Here is a 25,414-nt window from a genome sequence, read left to right as displayed (position 1 = left end):
CAATCCCCGTATCACGTGAAATGCAAAAGTTACCTCAAAATGGATCACAGACCTGAATGTCAGCACCCAGACCATAACATGGAGGCGAGAACACGGACAAAAAGTCTTGGTCACCTTGGGTTAAGCTAAGATTCTATAACTAGGATATAAAAAAAAGCAAGAACTAGGAAAGAAAATTTGATAAGCCTACGAGTGGCTGAAATGAAACCAGCAGATGACACCAAGGGTTGACAGAACGTGGAGCAAGGACAACATTAGCATCTGATGGGCTGAAACGGAATGTGGCACAGCCACTTTGGAAAACCACTGAGGGGTGTCCTGTAAAATGCGCCACACACCTAACAAGTGGCTAGCAATCCCCGCCCAGGTATTTATGCAAATGCAAAAAAAGACAGGCACAGGAGGACTTGTAATCCAGTTCTTAGCAGCTTCATTCATAAGAACCAAAAACTGGAAAGAACTCAAACATGCGGCTCTCCATGAAGCAATGAAGACTATGTCATATGCACACCATGGAATACTGCTTCCTAGTAAAAGAAAGGAATTGTGACATATGCAAATATGTCTGAATCTCAGGGTCATGGGGGACTAGAGGGCGGGGCTACACACAACCACAAGACACCGTACATAAATGTGTGTAGAAGGTTGATTCACAACTGCTCAGAGCTGGAAACTAGCCCAGCACCCATCAGCTGGGGGGACAACGGTGGCCGAGCCAGGCGCTGCCAGAGCACTCAGCGCTGGGGACCGAGTTTTGGACTCACGGCCACGCAGATGGATCTCTGATGCCCTTTGCTAAGTGAAAGGTCTACATATTGTATTTTGTTAACAGGACATTCTTTCAGAAGCAAGAGGACTGGCTGAGGGCCGGGCGGGAGGAGGGACTGTCCCAAAGGGGCACGGGTCATGTCAGGGGATGGAAGTTTCCTGTGTGTTGACGGCAGTCCTAGTCACAGGGCTCTACACCTGAGAAGGGGTAAACCAACGTGGATGGGTTTTCCTGGGAGAACGCAAGAGGAGGAAAGTTATGTCATTGACAAGTTTCAAGACACCGTATGTGAGATGATCTGGTTTATGTATAAAAACTAAACATTTACGGTGCATTTACAGTTGACTCTAAAGGACACACAGAGACTGATATCCAGCCCTGCTCTGGAAAACGGGACCCGGGAGAGGCCTGTCTTCTTGCTGGGTTCGTCTTCTTCTCATGAGCCCTATTATTGTATCTTATTCCTGGTACTGTTTTTTTGGTTTATTTATTTATTTATTTATTTGACAGACAGAGATCACAGGTAGGGAGAGAGGCAGGCAGAGAGAGAGGAGGAAGCAGGCTCCCTGCCGAGCAGAGAGCCTGACGTGGGGCTCCATCCCAGAACCCTGGGATCATGACCTGAGCCGAAGGCAGAGGCTTTAACCCACTGAGCCACCCAGGCGCCCCCACCTGGCACTGTTTTAATCTTCACAAATAACAAAGCTACCACTTGGTACACAAATAAAATTCCCCAGAACCTAAATATCCCTTGATCCAGGGGCCTGGAGGACCCCAACCCTCCCCCACACAAAGGGTAACCCTGCCCCTCCCCTGCACATGGAGCAGCCTCGCCACCTCCTCCAATACAGGGCATCCCGACCCTCCCCTGCACAAAGGGCAGCCCGCCCCTCACCTGGAAGAGCCTGGTCTTCTGGAACATGGTGCCATAGCCTTCTCGGTAGCTCAGGTAAAACATGCCGGTGAAACTGGAGCCGTCGGGCCACAGGTAGGTGCCCAGCCCATGGCGGTGGTCACGATAACACTGCCCGCGGTAAGTCTGTGGAGAGCCCCTGAACTGGCAGGCCTGAGAGGCCACTCCTTGCCACCCCCCAGGACCCTTCAGGAAGCCCTCCAGGCTGGCGGCAGAGCGGCCCCCAGGGGTGGTGCTAGCCACGCCAGCCACAGGCTCCCTCCAAGTTGGGGAGCACAGTGTCCATTATAGGTGGTCCCTTACCTGTATAGAGCAGGTGCTCGGGGGTGGGTGCCCTGGTGGCCACGATTGCTCCCTCCCTCCCACCCTGGCCCAGGCCAGGGAATGTGCACAGGTGTGGCTGTAGCCAGGACAGGGTTTGGGTGGGAGCCGGCTGCACGCAGGAGCTCTGACCCAGACTCAGCTCCATCCTCCTGGGCTCCCAGGCAGCAGGCTGGCCCAGGCAGTGGGGAGGCCACCAGCCTCGAGCTCCCCTTTGTGGCCCCAGGGGCAGGCTATGAACCCTGGCTGGGAACCCTGGAGTGGCTTTGCTTTTAAAGGCCTCCATCCTGAGCCATGGGTGCAGGCCTCTATCTGTTCTGTGCCGAGCCCCACAGATGTCAGGGGCGGGTCTGTCTGAGCCAAGACCCCTTTACAGGGGTCTTGGGAGGAAAAAAAGAATGTGATGCCCATTCTGAGCCCTTTCCAACCCCCAGACTGCTGCTGGTGCATGGCTGACAGCCTCTGTCCGCAGCAGGAGTGGGCTGGGTCCAACAGTGCTCACAGACCACTCTGGAGGAACGCGGTGGCAACTGTTGCCAGCTTGCTGTCCCTTCTCTTTCCTCTGGTCATGGAGAGGACTACCCATGCGGTTGGTGGTGGACTGACCCCAGCCCCCAGGCACATGGTACCAAGCCTGGCCAGCCTGAGGACTCCAGCCTTTGACCCGAGCCCTTACTTGGTTTTGGCCACAGGACCCACACCCCAGCCAGATCAGTGCCTTGAGTGGGCCTTTCCTCTCTCCCAGGAGTGTGTGATGCAGCTCCTGTGGGCTTACCAGATGGTGGAGGGTCACTCTGGACCCTCCCACATGAAGATGGGGAGAGGTGGCCCAACAGGGTCATTGGAATCCGTGGATCCAGCCAAGCCTAGGGCAACATGACCCCCAGGGATGGACTTTTCAGTTCCAATATCCAACAGAGGCCCTTTTTAGTCTCCCCGGGGGTTGAATGTGAGCTCAGTAATGGTTCCTGGGGAGCCCGTCCAGCCCAAGGACACTTGCCGTGTAGAGAGGCACAGGACTGGGGCAGTCCCTCTCCCACCAGCACCCATCTAATTTGCATGGTTCTGTAAGAGGAAATCAGAGTCCACCCAACTTTAAAAAAAAAAAATCTTAACTTGCATACTCTTTGTGTAGAACTGCAAGGGGCAGGCATTTAGCCCTCTGGTCACTTGGGTGTGTGTGCACAGGGTGGGATTTCTGTCCACTCCCTGGGAGAAAGCCCCGGAGGGACCCTGAAAGTCTATAAGGTTTCTCTCTAGACACTTTTCCAGTGAGAAAGAGGTTAGCCTAGCACCCTTCCTGCCAGTGGTCTGCAAGTTCACCTCACGTTCCTCTTAGAAGAGAAGAGACCAGGGGCACCTGCGTGGCTTGGTCAGTTGAGCATCTGACTCTTGTTCTCAGCTCAGGTCATGCTCTCAGGGTTGTGAGATCAACCCCATGTCTGGCTCTGCACTAAGCATGGAGTCTACTTAAGATTCTCTCTCTCCCTTTGCCCCTCCACCCTGCTCCCTCTCTCCCTCTCTTAAAAAAAGAAAGAAAGAAAGAGAAAGAAAGGAGAAGCGAGACAGCAGTGGCTGGCTGAGCCTGGCCAGGAGGGAAGCAGCAGTGGGAGCTGGTTACCTCACCCGTGGGCCAAGAGAATTCACCATGCCCCAGCTTCATGTCCAGCCCGAAGTCCCCTCTGTACACACAGCCGTCCTGCCACTCCTGCACGCCTTGGACCAGCTGGATGTAGGTCTCCTTCAGGTCCTGCTTCCCGGAGGGACCCTCAGACTCCTCCTCCTCCTCCTCCTCCTCCGGGGCCTCTGGGATGTCTCTAGGGAGGTGAAGAGCAGGGGAGGGACACAATGACACAGGCCTGATGAATGACGGTGCCGAGAACCCCAGGCCATCTCAGTTCTTCCTCCCAACCACCCCCCCAGGGCAGATGCTATTGCTACCCTCATTCTGCGGAAAGGGAAACTGAGGTACGGGGGGGTACAGTGATGACCCCAGGTCACACGGGAAGTGCACAACCCTGTGTCTGTTCCACATGCCTAAATGGCTGCCAGTTTCCTGGAGGCACACCCAGCTCTGCTACCTGGAGGCTGACAGTCGCCCTGCTCCACCTGTTTTCAGGGCAAGCCTTGTGCCCTCCACCAGCCCAGAGTGCTCCCGGCAGGGGCTTCTCTCAGGAGCCGGCAGCTGGTGCACAGCGGGCAGGAGGTGGACGCTTGGCAGACTTGCATGGGCCCGTGAATGGCCTAACAAAGGAGAGGAGCAGCAAGCTGACCGGTAGGACAGACAGATGGATGGCAACAGGGATGGGGCCGAGAATGGGCACCAAGGTGAGGTTGCTTCTTTTTTGCTCTTGCTATCTAAAAGTACAAATCCTGACTTAAAAGAGGACCTACTCCTACCCACCATCACACACACATGGCCTCCCTCTCTGCCTCCCTCTCAAGTCAAAAGGGCTCTCTGGAGATGCTGCATCTTGGTGTCTCTGGTCTATGGACCTCTGCCACTGTCAGGTGGACAGTCTAGGATGGGCCTGGGCCAGTGTGACTACTGTCCTTCAGCCAAGGGGAAGTGTGGACATAAAGAAGCACATGAAGAGAGAGAGGGTGATATGTAGACACACGAAGAAGACAGCCACTTACAAGCCAAGGAGAGTGGCCTGGAGCACAGTCTCCCTCTCACTCTCAACAGAAACAACCCTGCCTGCACCTTGACCCTGGACTTGCAGCTTCCACACTGAAAGACAATAAGTCTCCTGTATTCAGGATGCCCAGCCTGTGGCAGCCTGTCGCAGCCCCAGCAAACTCCTACACCACTTCTCCTCCCACTTGGATACCCTAGTTGCTTAATTCAACAAATAGGAACCAAGGGAAATGTTCTTTTAAAAAACAAATGGAGATGATTTTAAGATCAATCAGGAACATCATTAACACAACCAGTCAGCTCCAAGGCCTGGAGCAGGGTCCCCAGAGACGGCCAGCTGGCAAGCACAAGGGCTTGGCCCCCCAGTTCTGCCACCAGACTGGTCCCTTCCCCTCTTGTGACTCAGCAATTTGCCTCCTCTGCAAAAGGGGGGCTCTTGTCAGTCCGCTCAGACTATTGCAAAGCCCCACAGACTGGGGGCCTTGGACCACACACATTTGTTTCTCAGTCTGGAAGGGGCCCTGAGGCTGGGGGTGCCTGCAGACTCCATTCCCGGTGAAGGCCAGCTTCCTAGCTCACAGACGGCACCTGCTCACTGTGTCCTGGTGAGGCCAAGAGGGAAAGCTTTAGCTTCTTCCTTTTCTTATGAGGGTAGTAATCGTACCATGGGGCCCCACGACCTCATCTAAATCTACTCCCTCCATCTCCAGGGCTGGGTGGGGGGCATGGAGGACAGCTGATCCATGGGAGGGTGTGCTGGGCTTCTGTTCACAAATGCAAGTCACCATGACATTGGGGATGAGGCCTTTAACATGGATTCTGGCGCCGGGAAGAGCCAGGGAGACACAGTCTGTACCGGGGACAAATACAATAGGATTACAGGGTGGGTTTCACAGAAGGCCAAGATAAGGCTCTGAGGGTGGTGTCTGGCCCAAAGTAGACCTTCTCACAGTTACCGTACTGTGAAGAAGCTGTGCCAACTTGGGAAGGCCACAGTATAAAGCCGATGTTCCTAAGGCCATGAGGAAGTGACACAGAAAGGCAGAGTGGGAGAGCTAGGAGGAGTATGCGGACATCAGGCAGGGGGCTCCTTATCAACTGTTGTAATTTTCCTCAGGGGTTGCTGATACAACGTTAAGGTTTTCCTATCTCTCCAGAGAGGAGTTTTGAGGAGCAAAATAACTTTTAGTGGTTTTTAACACCTTCCCCAATGCTGGATCCCAGCTAAGTGGCCCCCAGGGTCAGGCAGAAACCACCCTGTGGGAGCCCCCACCCCACCCCTCACCTTTTGGTAAAGAGCATCTCCATTGTCCTGGACCTCTCCAGGGTTCCCTGGTCCTTGGTGGCAGCAGGCATGATGCCCCTCCCCACCAGCTGATTTTCATAGATGTTAACATCTGGGATTTCGAAATAGAAGGCTGAGGAATAACTATTCTCCATGCCTCTCGTCTTCGAACCTGGAAGCAAAGCCACGGACCCACATTTGCCCTCAGGGCTCCTGGCGACGTCCAGGGACTGGCCCACAGCCCCCATCCACCTCAGAGAAACAAAGCCCCCTCCCCCTAACCTAGATGCCCCATCCTATTGGAAACTCCGGGAGAAACCTTCGCCAGCGCCCCTAGGGGCTCCTGGTCCCTCCCGGGCGGCGGGAACCACATTAAGGACGGTTGGAGCCACCCTCCCACGACCTCTTAGGGTCCTGTGTTGGGCTCAGTATTATGCCTGCTAATGGCCCCAGAGGGGCCACAAACAGCGGGCGCCCCCTCTCCCACAGGCCTCTGGAGCCAGCCCGCGAGGATGGGCCGACAAGTGCAGGGACGCGGCCCTCGCCGGACCTCACACTCACAGCCTCTCAAGCCTGCCGGGTCCCAAATAGCCTGCCGGCCCCGGGCCGGGAGTCAGAGGGCCAGTCCCAGGGGACGTCGGGTGCCAGGCACGGGCCTCCGCCGCCGCCCCCCACGAGCTCCAGGACACGGAGCTCCCCGCGCTCCCGCCGGGATCCCGACCGCACCCCTGCCGCGGGGCCGCACCGAGGCTCGGAGAGCTGGCACCCAGCGTTCCGGTCCGCCCAGAACCGCCAGCTCAGAGCAGCCCCGCGCTACGCCCCGCAGCCCAGAGCGTCGGGTTTCCCTGGAGACCGCTTCTCGGCCTCCGCCAATCCCCGCGCCCGGCCCGCCCAGGCCCCGCCCAGGGGCGTCCCTCTGTGACCTCACCCGGCCCCGAGCGCCCTCCCCCGCCGAGCCCCCCCAAGCTCCCGCGCGTGCTGGGCTTCCTTCTGAGCCCCGCAAGAGGCGCGGCGAACCTGCCGGCCAAGTCTCCACCGCGAACCCCAACATCCACTTCCAGCAGAGCACGGGGAGCAAGCTGTGGGACAGGGCCTCCCCGGGGCTTAGCGCTAAAAGCTCCAACGCCTCCGGGAACGGAGCACGGGGACTGTGCGTGTGGGACACCGGAGGAAACCGAGGCACAAGGAGATTCGCTCGCCCAGCGCCGCGTGCCCGCACGCCGCAGAGCCAAGTTCTGATGGAGCTCTGCCGGACTCCAAAGCCGATTTTCGTCGGTTCCGTGCAAGTCTGTAGCAGACACGGAGCGGGAGCTGTCCGCTGCTGCGACAGGGCGACCGAGGGGCTCCAGGTCACGGAGACAAGGATTCGCTGTGTGGACCGAAGCGTCACTGGGGAAGACTGCGGAGGGACGAGTCCTGGATAGGGTCTCAGAGGCGGCGCGGGAGCTCTCCAGAGAGAGGGTAGTGCAGGGAATCGGGTTAGGAAGCCGAGGCGCAGCAGGGGGAAACAGCTCAAGGGCTTTCTGCCACTGAAGCCACTGGAGGCTTTGAGAGGGGTGGGGCTCTCTTCAGGCGCGGGGCCTGGAATCCTCGCCCCAGGCTGCAAGGGGAAAGGGATACTCAAAGCCCATGCCCAGTCCTTTCCCAGTGGCTAGATTCTGTCTAGGGTTCTGGGGTGCTTCCTCCAGCCCTCTACCTCCCAATTTACCTCTTCTTTCATACCCACCTTGGTTCCTGGATCCCCTCTCTATCTCTTATCTTTCCCCCTGAGGTCCCATCTCCCTGCCACACTCCCTCCAAATGCGGGTTTGGGAATTTAAAGCACAAAGACTGTCTTTAAAATTCCTTTGTGGGGGGGTGCCTAGATGGCTCAGTGGGATTCTTGATTTCTGCTCAGGTCAGGATCTCAGGATGGTAGAATCGAGAGTCCCCCACATGGGGCTCTGTTCAGCCCAGAGCCTGCTTCTTCCTCTACTCCTCTCCCCATTCCTGCTCTTTCTCTCTAAAATAAATAAAATCTTTAAAAATAAAATTCCCTTGCTATGAAAAGAGAAAGAGGGACACCTGTGCGGCGCAGTCTGTTAAGCGGTCCTGGAATCAAGCCCCACTTCAGGCTCCCTGCTCAGTGGGAAGCCTGTTTCTCCCTCTCCCACTCCCCCAGCTTGTTTTCCCTCTCTCGCTGTCTCTGTCAAATAAACAAAATCTAAGCAAGAAAGAGAGATGGTAAAGTCCTACAAACTTGGTAAACCATACCACCTGTTGCAGGTTGAATGGCATCCCCCAAAACATTAAGCTTAAATCCTAAACCCTGGTACCTGTGAATGACCATATATGGAAACAGTATTTGAAAATAATCCAGGAGGTCATACTGGATTAGGATGTGTCTTGAAGTAAATGACTAAGTGTCCTGATAAGAAGAGGGAGATTTGGAAAACCCAAACAAAAAGGGAAAAATAAACTTCTGTTGTTTTAAGCTACTGAGTTTGTGATGCTTTGTTACAAATGAATACAAAAAAAGTTTACTATTAGAATAAAACAAAGTGCAGTATCATTGTATACAGGGTTGCAAGACAGCTATTTTCACTGAAACCAATCCAGGAAAGACATCCCTGAATGACACCGGCCATCAGAAAAACCTGAATAAGTCTTCTTACTCATGTCAACATTAAATGATGTGGGGGTTTTTTTAATATATATTTTTAAAAGATTTTATTTATTTATTTGACAGACAGATCACAAGTAGGCAGAGAGGCAGGCAGAGAGAGAGGAGGAAGCAGGCTCCCCACCCAGCAGGGAGCCCAGCACCTTGAGATCACAACCTGAGCCGAAGGCAGAGGCCTTAACCCACTGAGCCAGCCAGGCGCCCCTAAATGATGTGTTTTCTTTTCTTTTCTTTTCTTTTCTTTTAATTTGAGAGACCACGCACAAGCAGCAGGGGGCGGTGGTGTCTGGCAGAGGGAGAGGGAGGAGACTCCTGGTAGAACAGGAAACCAATTCGGTGCTCTACTCCAGGAAGATCCTGACCTGAGCTGAAGGCAGACGACAAACCACTGAGCCACCCAGGAGCCCCTAAATGATGTTAGTTTTTAAAAGAGTGATGAACTAAAAATTAAGAAAAATAAAAACCCTGGTATTTGAAGAAATGATGAAAATTTAACAGCAAACAGTTTCATTTCATATGAACCGTGTTTTACAGTAAAAGGGAAAATAAAATGCAGAAATTACAAAGGGCAATTAGGAAGCAGAGAAAAGGGAACAAACAAAGCTGTACTAAAAGGCACCTCGGCCGGCATTACAATTATTAGTTCCTAAGAGGAAGCGAAGCCAGGCAGCCTACCAACCAAACGATACGGAAGATACCAGACAGAACCCCCTGTGCTCCGCACGGTAGCTGGAGGAGAAGCCCACCTCCCCGAGCCCGGCCGGGGCCCTGCTGCCCGCCCCTTCCACGGCCGGACCGCTCCGGGACAGGTGCCCACGTCTGTGAGCCACCCCCTACCCCCAACGACCAACGCCCAACCACGGGAGCAGGGTCAGGCACTGCAGCTCTAGAAGCCCAGCCCCGCAGGTCCGCCCAGGTCGCGGACTGCCCAGCCCAGCAAGCCGGAGAGAACGCCGCGCTCCCACGCGGGACTACAGCTCCCGGGCCTCCGCGTCCCCCAGGAACCGTCCATTCATCCCCACGTTCCGGCCCCGCCCGCCACGCTGCAGCCAATCCCACTCGCCCACCCGCCCACGAGCCCAGCCAATGGCCACCACCCCCACCCGCATCCAATCAGAAGACGAGCCCGCCCTGCCCGGCCAATGCGGAGGCGGCCAGGGCCCTGCGGGTGGAACCCTCAGAGACCTTTAGGACCCCGGGGGTGCCCCACGGGCCGCCCGAACGCCTAAACTCGTGCCGCGACCCGGGCGCGGGTCATGGACCCGGGACCAGCCGACCGCCGCGAGGTCCCCGAGGTGGCCTCGCCCGCGCCGCCGCCGTTCGTGCGCGTCGCCCCCTCGCTGTTCCTCGGGACTGCACGCGCCGCGGCGGCGCCGGAGCTGCTGGCACGCGCGGGAGTCACCCTGTGCGTCAATGTTTCGCGCCAGCAGCCCGGCCCGTGCGCGCCCGGCGTGGCCGAGCTGCGCGTGCCCGTGTTCGACGATCCGGCCGAGGACCTGCTGGCTCACCTGGAGCCCACCTGCGCCGCCATGGAGGCCGCGGTGCGCGCCGGCGGCGCCTGCCTGGTCTACTGCAAGAACGGCCGCAGCCGCTCGGCAGCAGTCTGCACCGCTTACCTCATGCGGCACCGCGGCCTCAGCCTGGCGGGGGCCTTCCAGGTGGGGCGGGCGGTCCAGGTGGGACGGGCCTTCCAGGTGGGGCTGGCCTCCCAGGTGGGGCCGGCCGTCCAGGTGGAACCGGCCTCCCATATGGGGCTGGCCTCCCAGGTTGGGGGGGGGGGGGGGTAGGGGCGCAGACGACCTTGGGGCGCTGCGTTCAACCTCTGCCTCTCGTACCCAGACGGTGAAGAGCGCCCGCCCAGTGGCCGAGCCCAATCCGGGTTTCTGGACTCAGCTGCAGAAGTACGAGGAGGCTCTGCAGTCCTTGCCCCGCCTGTCTATGGAGCCCGCGGGACCGTGCTCTGGAACGGGAGATGAGCTCCAGAATGAGCCCTAGCCCTTCAGTCCCTGGAGAGGAGCCAGCCCCGAGTGCGGGGCGCATGGAATTGGAGGTAGTTGAAGCGCCGACCAGAGGGGGTCTTTGTCCTCCTTCCTGTGGCACAGAATTTTCATTTTCTGCTTCTTCCTGAAATGCCGCTCAAGCCCGTTTGACAGTACTGTGGGATTGTGTCCTCTGAAGAGGGGACTGGAAGCGTCCCTTCCTCAGTCAGCAGTTTTACCAGACAGGGCTTCGGTCAAGAAAATCAAAACCATGTGAGGAATTTTAGGCAGAAAGGTATTTAATACACAGAGCAAGGCCATGGAGCCAAGGTCAGAAGGTAGGAAAGTACAGGAGTCAGGGAGACCCCTTTCCTCTCCCCAGTCCTGGTTGCCTGTCACTCTGATGTGGAGGAGGACACCAGCTCTGCTGGCAAAGCCTGTGCTTGCCACCTGTTGGAGCCATAGGGCTTGCCCCAAATCTCACCTGGTCCCATCAGAATCCAGCATGGGACCCAGGCCTGGAAATGCTGCAACAGAGGCCAGGATGTGAGGCTGCATGGCGACAACCCAGCACCTGTGCCTGCCTCCAGCGGTACTGACCTCACAGCTTCCATAACAGCACCAAGCCCTGGCCTCATGTCACAGTTGCACTCACCACCTGTGCATCTGAGCCTGTGGCTTCAGACACATCTCACCTGCATCCTGGGATCTACAGGCTGTCCTAGAGAAGTAATCACCATCGACACCCTTAATTAAATAAGATTGGGGGGGGGGACGGAAACCGGGTTACAATATGAATTACAGATAATACAACCCCTGATTAATATATGCCTCCCTATACACATCAAGGTAATTAATAAAATATCGTAATTAGTGTTTATTGTTTCCCATCCCCACTACTCATGTTCTCAGCCTGCACCTGGTCCTGGTCTTTCCTGGTGAGGTGACTTGAGGCTCCATTCCAAAGGGCCCTGGGTGGCCCTGCCTGGGGCTGTGGCTTCCCTCATGTCGTCCTCAGCCAGGAGGACGGGAGGCATCGGGAGAACGTCCCAAGCTCCGCACACTCCTCCTGGCCCCAGCCCTCTTGCTCCTTCAAATCAGGACCAGTCACTGCACCCAGTCCAGCAGCCCCTGATGTGCATGTTGCCTCCGTGGCCTGAAGAGCCTGGAATGGTCAGGTGGTGTCTCAGCCTGCCATCTTGGGGGACATCTGTGTCACTGGGGAGAAGCATCGTAGCTGGGAACAAAACCTCAGACCCAGCAGAGCCCGGAGTCATGGGGATGGGAGGCTCACAGCTCGTAAGACACTGGGATGGCTGTGAAAGGGGCCCCTTCTCCCCACTGTTAGACCTGCACCTGGGTCCTGACTGGCAGGAATGACACCCTCTGACGGTCCCTGGCTGCAAGCATATACCACACATTGTAGGCCAACATCCAGCCCCTTGCAGTGTCACCAGTCACCAGCTCCCGCCCCCGAATGCTACTCCTGTCATGACCCCTTTGCAGCTCACCTCAGCCCAGCCACCTTCTACCACCTTCTACAGGACTTGCCAGCTGCCTCTCTCCAGGCCCCTCAGTGCTCACATCACGTTGCCGCCAACCCCTTCCATAAGGAAGCTGCCATCACTGTCTCCACTCGGCAGGCAAGGCTACAGTGGCTTAGAGGTGAGCCGAGCAGTTTCCCAGGACCTGAGTCCAAGTTTTTAACCCAGCACGTTCACAGCATCTTTGCTGGGACACCCTCCCACTGCTGGCTGGCTGATGTGGCTCTGGGTAACGAAGGTGCTAGGGCAACAGTGCTGGGCCGGGTTGAAAGACATCTGTGGGCTGCATCAGTGTTTTACCCACTGTTTCTGTTTGAGACGCTCTCACCAGAGGCCCCATTCTCCCAAGGACCTCTGCCTGCCTCCACATCCGCCTCCCAGCAGGTAAGGCCAGGGACCTGTCCCCTCCCAGGCACGTGCCCCTGGAGGGGGGTGCCACTCCATGAGCATTAGGGGAAGGCTGGGCATAGGCAGTGTCTACTGCTTCAGCCCACCCAAGCCAGCCAGGATTTGATCACCAGCAGACAGTTTCCATGGGAGAAGCCCCAGCGTCTGATAGCCCTGATTCCGCCTTCGTCTCCCTGGGTCAGGTCGGGGTGGGGAGAGGGGAGAAGTGCATTGCAGCTGCTCCCAACCTCCCTCCCTTAGACAGTGGCTTTCCAGAAGGCTGGAGTGCAATGCTGCCTCCTGCTGCAGGGGAACAGACTGGCTACAGGGAAGGGGCTGTGTTGAAGACACTGTCCCCTGCAGGACGGAGACAGGGTGGAGACTGAGGACAACCACACCCCTCCACCTGTGGGCCTCACAGTTCACAAGGTGCCTCAGTGGGCTGACTTTGGTCCCACAAAACAGCTTTGTTTGCTCTAAAACTGGCTTGTTTTGGTTCCTTTCATAAATGGGTAGCAGGCACCCCCCCCCAGGAGAAGGGGGGCGTAACAGCTGTGGACCAGCTAGGCTGCCCCACTCCACCCGTCCTGTGTGCAGAGTTGACCTTAGGGAGATAGGCAGGGCCCTCCAGCAGAGAAGGGATGAGAGGTAACCCCTGCTTCTCCAAGTTCAGGGAACTGGGAAGACAGGAAGCCCCTAATGGCTTCTGAGGGCACCGGTTGTTGGTCAACCTGACTGAGAGGACGAGGGCAGGCTCATCTGGGTACCTACCTGTGGTCCTGATGTAGTCCTGATGCTCCTCCAGCCCCAGCCAACTGGCCTGGGGAAGGGGCTCAGAGAAGCTCCTAAATCTGGGAGTACAATCTAAAACACTCTGCCCAGCACCTCAGGACCATGCCATGTGGGCAGGTGCTGGCCATGTGAACTTAGGACCAATCAGACCCCTGCTCTCTCCTCTTTTGAGTCTTAGACATAGAATTGATTTCCTCTTCCAGGTGACTACAGGAGCCCTGGGGATCCTGGGGGGTCTGGGGTTGTGTTACCCCAGCTAAGAGTATGCATGGGAAAATTAAAGCAATGCTTCAGTGCAAGTACTCCACACCGGTGGACATGGTCCTGCATCCCACCAACCATGGCTCCCACCGCTCCCCTGCTCCCAGGGAGGAAGGCAGGCGCCACTGCATGGGTTATAGGCAGAGACAGAGTCCAGAAGGATTAAATGCTACTCTGGGATGAGCAGAGGAGAGCGGTGTGTGAGGCTCCTGGATGCCCTTCCAGGGCCCAGAGCCCCTTTTCCCCGAAAATCTGAATTCTTTCATCATGGTAACAGCACCATCTTGGTGGCCCCTCTCGTTCCATGGCTTCTGGTGGAGGCCTCCCTAGTGTGTAGCCCTCTCCTTTGGGCCCTGGTCTCTGGACAGGACCCTGCAACATGGAGTGGGGAGCAGGGTGGATCCCGCTAAGGCCCCAGCACTCACCTGCTCCACAGGGGGAGGCCTCCAGGGCCCTGCAGCATTTTCTGTGAAGATGGACTATCCACTGGGACCAACACAGTTGCCACTGGCCAGTACCCTACACACGCATAGAGACCTTGAAACACGGCTATGCCAGGGAGGAACTAAAATAATTGTATTTCATTTCAATCTAAACAGCCACACGTGGCTAGAACCACCTTATCAGACAGCACAGCCCTAAGGCCCCCAAGCTCCAGCATGGGCCACAACACAGACCACTGGTCTCATGGGGGGGGGGGCGTGTATGCACCTCCTGGCTTTGAAGAAGCAGAGACTGCACTAGGCAGCCCTTGCCCCCAGGAACCCACCCACAGCAACACTGAGGAGTCCCGGCAGAAGAGCACAGGGCTTGGGAGGCCGCTTGGGCAGCTGGTGCCCCCAGGCCCCCGTGCGCCCTGGTCCTCCAGAACACAACACACCGGAACCCGCGCCCAGGACCCCCGGTCTGCTGGCCCACCCCTCGCACTTTGCCCCTGGTGCCCCACACACAGCTCCCCCGGCTCCCAGCCCAGCGAACCCCCCAACATGGCCCGCGCACCGGCACATGCCATCCCCCGCTCCCAGGTTTCCCACGCACGGCGCCTCCCGCTCCCCACTCCCCCGCCTGCCCCCAAGCAGAGCGCCCCTGACTTCGGGTCCCCGGAGCACGACTCCCCCGCCCGCCCCCGCCCCGCTCCCGTGCGCTCGGCGTCCCCGGCTCCCCCGGCCCGGCCCGGCGCACAGCGCCCCCGGCGGCGGGCGAGCGGAGCCCGAGCGGGGCGGCGCACGGCACGGGGCCGGGCCGGGCGGCTCCCGGCGCGACTTCCTGTTGTGCCCGCGCCCCGCCGCCGCCACCGCCACCGCCCGGCGCCCCTTGCCCGCTGTCCGCGGCCCGGCGCGGCCGCCGCCCATGGATTTCACCTAGCGCGGTCGGCTATGGCGGCGCAGTGCTGCTGCTGCAAGGCGCCCGGCGCCGAGGCCGCGCCCGCTCGCCCGCCGCCGGAGCCACCGCCCGCCCTGGACGTGGCCTCGGCCTCCAGCGCGCAGCTCTTCCGCCTCCGCCACCTGCAGCTGGGCCTGGAGCTGCGGCCCGAGGCGCGCGAGCTGGCCGGCTGCCTGGTGCTCGAGCTGTGCGCGCTGCGGCCCGCGCCCCGCGCGCTCGTGCTCGACGCGCACCCGGCCTTGCGCCTGCACTCGGCCGCCTTCCGCCGCGCCCCCGCCGCCGCCGCCGCCGAGCCCCCCTGCGCCTTCGCGTTCGCGGCCGCCGGGCCCGGGCCCGCGCCGCCGCCGCCACTGCCCGCCTTCCCCGGGGCGCCCGGCGCTGAGCCCGCCTGCTGTCCGCTGGCCTTCAGGGTGGACCCGTTCACCGACTACGGCTCCTCGCTCACTGTCACGTTGCCGCCCGAGCTGCAAGCGCACCAGCCCTTCCAGGTCATCCTGCGCTACACCTCGACCGACGCCCCGGCCGTGAGTCCGCGGGGCCGGGGCTCAGGGTGGTCTCCAGGCGGCCTCTCCCCGCGCTGCCTGCCAAGGGGGCCCTAACCGGCGGTCTGCCCCTGGGGCACCTGCAGAGAGGGCGGAGCTAGCCCGGCCCCAGGGAGCCTGCGGCCTCTGGCCTGGCACCCTCCACCTGGCCCTGGAGTCCTGTTCAGGTGCCCACAGTGATTTCCAGCGGATGCCTGGGGAGTTTTTAGGAACCTTAGAAACAGTGAGAGTCCTGGTGCTGGCCTAATGGAGGGGGGCAAGGGACAGCATGCCACCCAGGGAGACCTCTCCTTTCATTAGTGCTGGGGTTGTCCCTGCCCTGGGATGAGGACAGCTTCCAGTGGGTACGAGCCAGTCCAGACCTCTGCTGGAGCCTGGCACCAGGGGCCAGCCGGTGGGTGGTGTCAGACGTACAAGGGCCTCCGTGTGACATAGGTCTTCAGAGCACCCAGGGGCAGCTGATCTGCTCTCTGGAGGTGGCGTGAGAGACTGAGCTGCCAGAGCCACACAGAGTCCGGCTTGGCTCTGTGCCTTGGGCCTTGTGGGTGAGGACTGGCAGGGGCTGCAGCCGGGTGTCCCTGCAGATAGGCACGTGGGCTCTGCAGGGCTTTGGGCGCCCACCACCCACCACCCCAGAGGCTCTGCCAGAAAGCCCGGGTGGCTCGGGTCTGCCGCAATGAGACCCTTAAGACGGAGCAGGCCCTTTCACTCCTGCAGCATGGAGCCTGCCTGGGTTCCCATGTGGACAGCACACATGCGACATCACTCTCCCCCCACGGATACAGCGTGCACGCAGCTCTGGGAGGCCCTGGGGGTTCCATCTGTCACTGCCTGTAGCATGCAAAGGGACAGGTGGGGTGGTGGCATCTGGCCAGGAGCCACCAAGGTGACATCCGGATGGGAAGAGCTTGGACGAGATGCACACCTGTGGGCTTCCTGTGTGATTCCCTGGAACCCTCAGCAGGCCCCACCACCACAGTGCCTGCCCTGAGCTCCCCCGAGTGTGCCAGCTTGCTGGTCTGCTTTGTTGGCCCCTGCCGCCTGCGCAGGTAATCTGGGGCTCTGACGGGTGGCAGATGTGTCTCCCGCATGGCAGTGAGAACACAGAGACATACTTCTCCCTGACCTAAATCTGGGAGCTTGCAGCCTTTGCATCTGGTCCATTCAAGACCATGACCAGCAGAACGGTGGGGCTGGGACTCATGCCAGGCCGCTGGAGATCGGGGCAGGCCAGTGAGAGCAGCCGTCATCCCTGGGTGACTGGACCAGAGAGGGGCATCATGGTCCCCACAGATAGTGCAGCTGTGGGCATGGGGACTAGGGGTGTGGCCCACCAGCTGGGTCACTTGCAGAGGACAGAGGCTCTGGCCTCTGACCCCGGGCCCCCACCATCCTGCAGGAACACCTCAGGGCTCAGGCTCTTCCTCTCCCTAGCTTGTTCTAGGACTCAGGCCTAGATCCCTAAACCTGTCCCAGTGCCAGGTGAGGCTGCAGCTTCCTGGGAGTGGGGACCCACCCCTCCAGAGGCAGTTTGTCTCTTGTATCCCATTCCTGAACACCATACCCTGCCCCCACCCCAGCAAGAACAGCTTTCTTCCTGCCCTGCGGCGTCCAGAGTCAGCAGCCTCCCCCTTTACCAGCCCCTTGGACCCTGCACCCTGAAAGAATTTGGCGGCTCACCTCTGGGGCCGGGCCTTGCCTACCTGGGGGTCTGTGCCAGCCCCCCACTCCCAGGGAGGACTGTGGCCCCCGTTGGTCTCAGCTAGGCTAAGGAGAGAGCAGTGCCAGCTGGGCCCTCTGGCTGGGCTGAGAAGTGGATGCTGGTGGTGGGAACAGAGAGCCTGAGCTGGGCGCAGCCTGCAGATAGCCCAAGGAAGGGAGGGGTTAGTGGGAGGGGAGGCTGTGGTGGGAGAGGGGTCTGGGGGACTGTGGGCGCCTATCCCCAGCATGAGCCAAGGACCACCTGAAGCAGGATCTGCTGCAGAGTCTCCTTAACGCAGATTCCTAGGTGCGGGCCCCTGGCAGTTCTGGGGCAGGGGCCAGGACTCTGCAGTTTTGAACAGGCTCCCCGGACGGGCCTTCTGCACAAATGGGGCACCCTGAGGTGGGAGATGAGGGATCAGCAGAAAAGAACATACAACTGCCGGCTTCCCGAAGTGAGGGGACAGAGATGAAGCAGCCGAAAGGAAGTTTCCAAAAGAAACTGGTGAACATTGGCCAGGAGTCTGGCCGGAACCAAATAGGCAGCCTTGCCCCGTCTGGAAATCCACCTGGGGCCGTGGTCTGTGGTGGTGGTGCGGGGGAGGGGGTGGCGGCCCCTCCTGGGTCTGGTGGTCCACCGCTTCTGCGATCTCAGCATGAACCACTGTTGGGGGGCCCACAGCCATGGATTCCACGGGCTCATCACTTGCAGAGGGTGGGTGGGGGGTGCTTCCTGGGTGGAGACTTGTGTACTTGGTCACTGGAGCAGACAAGGAACAATCTAGTTTGCTCCAGTGATCACATGCCAGCACAGGGGAATGTGGGGAGAACAGAGTTCAGGGGGCCACACATAGGCCCCAGCAGTCCTCCCGTGGCCACTCCTGGCCTGCCCAGCCCATCCTTTCCAAGTGCCTGATCCCATGCTCGGGGGTGGCCCTGGGCTCAGGAGCTCCCTTCCGGTATGTGGGGTCATCAGGAAGCACCAGTTTCTCTCATGTTCACATTCTCGGCTCCCTTTCCTTGCTGCCGGCCTGTAAGAACTTGGACTTGTGTCTTTGACACTGCTTCAGTTTCCCTTCAGAAGCTTGGACGAGGGGCTGGGGCCAGGAGACCCCCTGGGCTGGCTCCTGGGTGCCCAGCCTCCTGCTGGCCACGTTATAGGTCCACTAAGGGCTGGGTAGGTGACGGTGACCAGGAGCGGCTGTTGGCCCTGGAGGAGCCCAAGCAGGCCATCTCTTCCCGGGCCCTCGCTGTCTTCCTCTCCATCTGCTGCCCCCAGAGGCTCTGGGCCAAGAAGCCTGAGCAGGACCACAGGTTTGGGGCCACTCATAAGGCCCTGCCCTTTCCTGGAAACTTGCCCAGCTTCCTGGAGTGAGGCATGGTTGGTAGGGGGGGTCCTGGCATCCCCATCCCCTTTCCGTGAGACAGGGGCCCTGGTGCCTCACTGTGGTGGGAAGGGTGGCCCCGGCTGATGGCCTGCCCACCGCCTGCCTGCAGATCTGGTGGCTGGACCCTGAGCTGACCTATGGCAACGCCAAGCCCTTCGTCTTCACCCAGGGCCACTCTGTGTGCAACCGCTCCTTCTTCCCCTGCTTCGACACACCCGCAGTCAAGTGCACCTACTCGGCTGTTGTCAAGGTCAGCATCCCCTGGCCTGGCCTGCCTCCTCACCACCCTCTAGGAAGGAGCCCAGTGTGGGAGGGGGCAGTCAGAGAGGGGTTGCCAGCAGAATGTGGGGACTCTTTGTGATGAGAGATGCCCTGACGGGGATGTGGCTGTCCAGCCCAGATCGCGGGGCTTGCTGTTGGGGATGTGGGGCTCCCTGCAATGAATATGGGGTTTCCTGACCTGGGGTGTGGAGTTGCCATAGGTCACCCTGACAGGGTGCATGGGATTGCCCATCCTGGATAGGGCATGCCCTGTTGGAGGATGTGGGGTTTCTAGTCGTGACCTGGGGTTCCCTGGCCTGGGTTGTAGGGCTTTCCACCAGAGCGTGGGGTTCCCCATCCAGGACGCAGGGTGCCCTGATGGGTGGGGGCTCCTCGCACGCAGGCCCCGTCGGGGGTGCAGGTGCTGATGAGCGCCACGCAGAGCACCTACGTGGAGGAGGAGGGCGTCTACCGCTTCCACATGGAGCACCCCGTGCCCGCCTACCTCGTGGCCCTTGTGGCCGGGGACCTCCAGCCGGCAGACATCGGGCCCAGGTAGGGCCATTGCTGCTCGCTTCCTGCAGTGGCTGCCGCCGGGGGAGCCCAGGCTCTGGGGAAGTCCTGCCATGGGCGGGGCACGGGGCCTGCATCTGTGGCTGCCCCGGGGGGAACCCGCAGCATGGGGACCAGCCCCACCCCCCACCCTGTCTTGCCTCAGCCAGAGCCCATCCCTGCCAGGCCCCTCGCACCTGCCCATCCCCAACCCAGAAGCTGGGGGCTCTTAGCCTCCTCAGGGCCCCCCTCAGGCCTATCCCCCTGCTGGAGCCGCACCACAGCCCCACGCACCCTCCAGCCTAGGCGGGTTTTTTCAAGTCAGTGATGGGTGAATCCCAGCCCCCAAGTCAGCATGTGTCTTGGCCATTGCCATGGGAAGGGCCTGCGGGGGGCGGGGGAGGGGAGGGTTGGGAGGGGCGGGTAGCCCTCAAGTGAGGCAGGGCATTTGGGCCCATAGGAGAGAGGAGACCTGGTCGGGGAGCGGGTTTGGGGGGCCGGTCAGCCTCTGCCTGCCCTCTCCGCCCTGTGATAGGAGCCGGGTATGGGCCGAGCCGTGCCTCCTGCCCACGGCCACCAGCAAGCTGTCGGGTGCAGTGGAGCAGTGGCTGAGCGCAGCTGAGCGGCTGTACGGGCCGTACCTGTGGGGCAGGTATGTCCCGGGGAGGCAGAGGGCAAGTCCCACCCTCCCAAGGGGTGAACGGGGGCCTACTGGGGAGGAAGAGCCACGCACCACCCAGGCCCACAGCGGCCTTGGGTCATCTGCCCACCCTCCCACCCCGAGCAGGTACGACATTGTCTTCCTGCCCCCCTCCTTCCCCATCGTGGCTATGGAGAACCCCTGCCTCACATTCATCATCTCCTCCATCCTGGAGAGTGACGAGTTCCTGGTCATCGATGTCATCCACGAGGTGGCCCACAGCTGGTTCGGCAATGCCGTCACCAATGCCACGTGGGAGGAGATGTGGTTGAGCGAGGGCTTGGCCACCTACGCCCAGCGCCGAATCACCACCGAGACCTACGGTACTGCCTGTGACCAGCTCTCAGTAGTGGGGTGGGGGGCAGGGAGGGCCGGTAGCAGGAGGCTGGTGCCACCAAGGGGCTGAGAGTCCAGCCTGTACCCCAGCATGTGTGTGTCCAGCAGGGTGGCCTTGGGTCTGCTCCATGGGGCTCAGGGTGGGGAGCCACTGGGGTAAGTAGCCTCAGACTTGCCCAGGTGCTCAGGCTGCCTGCACTGTCGCCCTGCCCCCGTCCAGGGGCTGCCTTCACCTGTCTGGAGACGGCCTTCCGCCTGGATGCCCTGCACAGGCAGATGAAACTCCTTGGGGAGGACAGTCCAGTGAGCAAGCTGCAGGTCAAGCTGGAGCCAGGTACCCACTCCCACCAGGCCTCGCCTCAGGCCCTGCAGACATCACCCTGTAGGGCTTTACCCTGCCACCCCTTGCTTCCTCTGGCCAGAGTGTCTCTGGCTGAATCCCTGCCAAGGCCAGGCCAGGTGTCCCCAGCCCTAGGAAGGCCTCCCTTAGGCTCCCTCAGCCTGCCACCCTCTCTCCTGGGCTCTGAGCACTGACCATCATGTCATGTAGGCCCTCGGGTTCTGCCAAGGCTTCCCGGGCAGGGCAGGCCCCCCTACTGCACTCCTGGGCATCCAGGTACATGAGGGCCTTCAGCCCTTCCTGCTCCACAGCATGTGACCCCCCCCAGGGCCCCCTCACCATCCTGGGAGACCTGTTTGGGGTAGGGACACTGCCCAGACCCATGGGTGTTCCCCTTGCAGGGGTGAACCCCAGCCACCTGATGAACCTGTTTACTTATGAGAAGGGCTACTGCTTCGTGTACTACTTGTCCCAGCTTTGTGGAGACCCCCAGCGCTTCGACGACTTTCTCCGGGTAAGCAGTCCTGCCCTCCGCCCACCCCAAGCCCCTCCCCACCTCCCGGGCCTGCCTCCTGTCCTGGGTGCAGCAGGGCAGGACACCACCTCCTCCCTCTAGCTCCCTCTCCATTTCAGCCACTTGGCCAGGCCCATACGGCCACACAGTGCCTCTGTGCCCACCCTGCTCTAGTGGGGGATGGTGTGCCCAGCCCCCAGGCCTGCTGAGCCCTGCTCCACCTGTGTAGGCCTACGTGGAGAAGTATAAGTTCACCAGCGTGGTAGCTCAGGACCTGCTGGACTCTTTCCTGAGCTTCTTTCCAGAGCTGAAGGAGCAAAGCGTGGACTGCCGGGCAGGTGAGGCCCACTGCCTGCCCTCTGTCTGTGGCCAGCTGGCCCTTAGCCCACCGGGGGAGCAGAGAGGATGGCAGAGAGATTTACTGCACAGGCTGCCGCTTCTGCCTAGGGAAAGGCCCCTTCAGTTCAGCTGTCCCTCCTTCAGCCAGATGGTGTATGAGCCTCACACTGGGACACCATGGGTATGGAGGAGCCTGTGCTTCCTATCCTGTTGGGGCCCAGGAGGCTTCCCTGAGGAGGCACCTCTTAGGTCAAGCAAACTGAATTAGGCAGTATGTGCAAAGGGCTTGGTATACGGTTGCTTGGGTAGAGGGAGGTTTGCGTTGGAGCTGTCTGAGGCCTGGCCCACCTGTGTGATGCCCATAAAGATGTCTCTGGGGCTCCAAGGGCTGGGGGCCAAAGCAGAGACTGGGGTCTGACATCTAGGGAGAGGCCAAGATTTGCTGGAGAGCAACGAGGTGTGGCTGGTGGTCTGGACAAGGTGGCTCTGCTCTGGAAGGTTAATAAGTACACCAAGAGTTTTGGGGGTGGGAGGGATGGACCGCATCTGCCCCCAGAGTGGCCCAGGGCTTTAGAGCAGACTGTCAGTTTATCAGCTGGCTGCTGGCCAGCCCGCCGTATGGTGCAGACCACCCCCCATACCCACCGACTCCTACCATCACTGCTCCCACCACACCCCCGGTGCCAAAGTTGGGTTTAAAGTGCCTCACTGTTTGGTATCCATGAGAGGCATGGAGGGACAGGGGTACCATATTCACCAACCTGATTCTTCTGCACCACGCCCTCATGCTCCTTCACAGAGGCCACTCCTGTGGCTCAATGTGGCAGGTGCCAGAGCTAACCCCAGCCTGCCCTAGCTGCCTCTCCCTGGGGCTCCCAGGCCCTGGGACAGCCAAACCCAGGGACACCCTCGGCGTCTGGGGTCTCCTGGCATGGGTGGGGACCCCAGGATGTTATCTCCCAGGCCTTGGGACATTCACACCCAGGGGGACCCCCGGACGCTCTCTCCCCTGTAGGGCTGGAGTTCGAGCGCTGGCTCAACGCCACGGGCCCCCCACTGGCCGAGCCGGACCTGTCTCAGGGATCCAGCCTGACCCGGCCCGTGGAGGCCCTCTTCCAGCTGTGGACCGCGGAGCCTCTGGACCAGGCAGCCGCCTCAGCTAGTGCCATCGACATCTCCAAGTGGAAGACCTTCCAGACAGCGCTATTCCTAGACCGGCTCCTGGATGGGTCCCCACTGCCCCAGGGTGGGTCCTGCAGCTGCCAGGGTGGGTGGGGTGGGGTGTGCCTGCCCAGCCCTGACCTGCCTGTGGCCCTGCAGAGGTGGTGATGAGCCTGTCCAAGTGCTACTCGTCCCTGCTGGACTCGATGAACGCTGAGATCCGCATCCGCTGGCTGCAGATCGTGGTCCGCAACGACTACTACCCCGACCTGCACCGGGTCCGGCGGTTCCTGGAGAGCCAGGTGCGGGCCCCCTGCACAAGCACCCCCCACACACTGCCACCACAGCCTGGGCATCCAGGACAACCGGGTGGGGGACATGCAGTGTCTGGGCTGCCATGGGGGGGGGCGGTGGCACACCAGGTGGGAGGAGCTTGGACCCCATCAGTCCTCTAGAGGGAGAGCTGGGAGAATAATCTGGAAATCTAGGCCTCCGTGGCCCTAGGCCTGTAGGCAGTCCCATGTTTGACCTGGTCCCAGGGCTGTCTGAGGATCCCAGGCCTCCAGGGGCTCTAGACACCCCCACCCCCGTTCCACACGGGTTGTCCCCCATCAGTGCCCCTGAGTCCAAGCTCTCTGGAAGTGAGGCCTCTGCAGAAGGCCCATAGTGGTGTATGAGGTGAGACGCCTTGGCAGCATGAGTGAGGGCAGTGCAGGTCTGGGCAGGTGGTGGGGCGGGGCTGTGGGGGGGGGACAGGAACCTGGCTGGTATTGGGGGTGCGGCTGGGGCTAGGAGCTGGCTGTCAGGCTGGCTGTGGGGGGCGGGGTGGGGCTGGGGCAGGGCCAGGGTGACAGTGTGCCCACCTCCCCAGATGTCCCGCATGTACACCATCCCGCTGTATGAGGACCTCTGCACGGGCGCACTCAAGTCCTTTGCCCTGGAGGTGTTCTACCAGACACAGGGCCGGCTGCACCCCAACCTGCGCAGGACCATCCAGCAGATCCTGTGCCAGGGCCTAGGCCCCAGTGCCGAGCCTAGCGTGGAGCAGGCCAGTGCCGGAGCGGACTCGGAGGTGGACGCAGACACGCCAGCCCTGCTGCTTGGCGACGAGGCCCCCAGCAGTGCCATTTCTCTCAGGGACGTCAACGTGTCTGCCTAGCCCTGACCTCCCAGACACCACGATTGTGCCTTCCGTGGCCCGGGCATGCCGTGACTGTGCCTCGGCTCTGGCTGGGAGCTCCCTGGGGCCCATGCCGCCTCCTGCGGACTCTCCCAGGGACCTCCTCATGGCTGGCACTGCCCGTGGACCTGGTCCCCCCAGCTCTCTTGCACTGCAGGCCTGCAGCAGCCAGCACACGCCATGCCTCCCTGTCTTGACACTGACCGCCGGGCACTGCCCTTGGGGTGATAGCCCCACAGTCCCCACGGCTACTGCCACACTGTGCCTTACATCTGCCGCGACGTCCAGGCTGCCCTGTCCCCATAGTGGGCCTCCACACCGCGGAGCCCTGCACCCCACCCCAGGGTCGGCAGTTGGCCCCTGGCAGAGGACAAGGACACAGACATGCCCTTAGCATAGGGTCAGGGGACACTGAGGAGAGGGTGGACCTCCCTGGGGAGGGGTCCCCAGAAAGCCTTAGCCCCTCAGGGAACACGGGGTCCTGGGCCCCAGGGGAAGTGGGACAGGACAGTCTGTCTTGTGGCTGTAGCACCCCACAGGGAAGAGGGCAGGTGGGGCTGGTGCTTTCTTTAGGCCCACCATGCTGGGAGAGGCCTGGGGGCCCTGGCAGTCCAAGCTGGGCTTACTGGGGGACCTCTGCAACAGGGTCACCATGACTGTCCCATTAAACCTCCACTCTGCAAACAACTTCCCAGCCTGTTCACCCGATTCATCTTCTGCGGGCACTGGGTTCCCCTGGGGTGGGGGCCAGGGGCTTTGCATGGCCTGTCTTCTGACGGGGGAAGACTGAGGGGACCAAAAGGTCTTCCTTGTGCTCCACCGCCCCTCAGTCTGCCTTCAGGGGCCCCAGATCCTGCCCTGTAGCCTAGGGTTTCAACCTGGAGTGAAAGCAGAGGTGCGTGGCGGGGGGTGAATTTGGTCTTGGATGGCCAGGCGCGAGGGGCCGCAGACATCTTGCACAGGTGCAGCAGAAGGTACGGGTACAAATGCAGCCCAGGAGGGGGAACAAGGCGGGGACTCCACTCAGGCGTCTGCCAGGACAGGTGACTGACTAAGCAGTGGGCTGTGGGAGCAAGGCAGCCACTGAGACCACAGGCTGAGCCCAGGCTCTGCTTACGATAGCGCATGGGCTCAGCCTGATAGGGTAGCGCCACTGGCCAGGCCCAGGCCCAGAGCCCTGCTTTGGGACATGGGAGGACTGGAGATGGTGGGCCAGGAACCCCAGCACCACTACACCCAGCCGCCGGGTCACCAATATCCCATCAATTCTTCTGCACTCTAGACCCTCCTCCCCCCTCTCCCCAAGGAGACAGCCCCGTCTCCCTGCTGTCATGGTGCAGCCCACAGCTGGCATCTCGGTGGTCTCCGTGAATGTAGGGCTGTGCATCAAGGCTAAGTGGGGCCCACTCAACCCAGAAACTTGTGAACTGGGCCAGTCACCTGTCCTGCAGGGAACAGACCAT

The 25,414-nt window shown here is 60.5% G+C and overlaps 3 protein-coding genes across 10 annotated transcripts in view; 2 read left to right on the top strand and 1 right to left on the bottom strand.

The window, feature by feature from the left end:
- The window catches only part of ANKMY1 (ankyrin repeat and MYND domain containing 1), a 44,303-nt gene extending 37,515 nt beyond the window's left edge, over positions 1 to 6,788 (bottom strand). For 3 of the 7 annotated variants that reach the window (XM_013051858.2, XM_045066574.1, XM_013051863.2), the window contains exons 1-4: positions 6,491 to 6,773; positions 5,930 to 6,101; positions 3,625 to 3,820; positions 1,665 to 1,808 (exon numbers count right to left, since the gene is read on the bottom strand). In XM_013051858.2, the coding sequence (XP_012907312.2) occupies positions 1,665 to 1,808; positions 3,625 to 3,820; positions 5,930 to 6,084 (495 nt within the window). In that variant the 5' untranslated portion in view covers positions 6,085 to 6,101; positions 6,491 to 6,773. Of the gene's footprint in view, positions 1 to 1,664; positions 1,809 to 3,624; positions 3,821 to 5,929; positions 6,102 to 6,490 lie in introns of all 7 variants that reach the window. The other 4 variants (XM_013051860.2, XM_013051859.2, XM_013051862.2 and 1 more) reach the window with 4 other exon arrangements.
- A 2,956-nt stretch (positions 6,789 to 9,744) lies between these two features.
- DUSP28 (dual specificity phosphatase 28) lies at positions 9,745 to 11,448 on the top strand. Of its 2 annotated transcripts, none has more exons than XM_045066753.1 (2): positions 9,745 to 10,267; positions 10,431 to 11,448. In XM_045066753.1, exons 1-2 carry the CDS (start codon positions 9,848 to 9,850, stop codon positions 10,584 to 10,586), a joined length of 576 nt encoding a protein of 191 aa, XP_044922688.1. In that variant the 5' UTR covers positions 9,745 to 9,847; the 3' UTR covers positions 10,587 to 11,448. The 2 variants fall into 2 exon arrangements, with proteins under 2 accessions (XP_044922688.1, XP_004743806.1); XM_004743749.3 differs by having other exon boundaries at positions 9,753 to 10,249.
- A 3,365-nt stretch (positions 11,449 to 14,813) lies between these two features.
- On the top strand, positions 14,814 to 24,638 carry RNPEPL1 (arginyl aminopeptidase like 1). Its single transcript, XM_004744089.3, has 11 exons — positions 14,814 to 15,461; positions 18,678 to 18,818; positions 19,233 to 19,384; positions 19,917 to 20,033; positions 20,169 to 20,404; positions 20,638 to 20,751; positions 21,159 to 21,271; positions 21,501 to 21,609; positions 22,626 to 22,856; positions 22,931 to 23,073; positions 23,643 to 24,638. The coding sequence occupies exons 1-11, from the start codon at positions 14,931 to 14,933 to the stop codon at positions 23,928 to 23,930; spliced, it is 2,175 nt and encodes a 724-aa protein (XP_004744146.3). The 5' UTR covers positions 14,814 to 14,930; the 3' UTR covers positions 23,931 to 24,638.
- The last annotated feature ends 776 nt before the right edge of the window (positions 24,639 to 25,414 follow it).

Source organism: Mustela putorius, unplaced genomic scaffold, assembly GCF_011764305.1.
Source record: "Mustela putorius furo isolate JIRA1106 unplaced genomic scaffold, ASM1176430v1.1 tig00003869_pilon_pilon_pilon, whole genome shotgun sequence".
NCBI lineage: Eukaryota > Metazoa > Chordata > Mammalia > Carnivora > Mustelidae > Mustela > Mustela putorius.
The sequence above is the reverse complement of the archived record's forward strand: the minus strand, read 5'-3'. Positions and strand labels throughout refer to the sequence as shown.

Bases quoted from the DNA above. Each gene is read 5' to 3' on its own strand.
- RNPEPL1 (XM_004744089.3), top strand. From the start codon at position 14,931: ATGGCGGCGCAGTGCTGCTGCTGCAAGGCGCCCGGCGCCGAGGCCGCG. The intron at 18,819-19,232 runs GTCAGCATCCCC...CCTCGCACGCAG, and splicing joins CCTACTCGGCTGTTGTCAAG to GCCCCGTCGGGGGTGCAGGT. The intron at 20,405-20,637 runs GTACTGCCTGTG...GCCCCCGTCCAG, and splicing joins AATCACCACCGAGACCTACG to GGGCTGCCTTCACCTGTCTG.
- DUSP28 (XM_045066753.1), top strand. From the start codon at position 9,848: ATGGACCCGGGACCAGCCGACCGCCGCGAGGTCCCCGAGGTGGCCTCG. The intron at 10,268-10,430 runs GTGGGACGGGCC...TCTCGTACCCAG, and splicing joins AGGTGGGGCGGGCGGTCCAG to ACGGTGAAGAGCGCCCGCCC.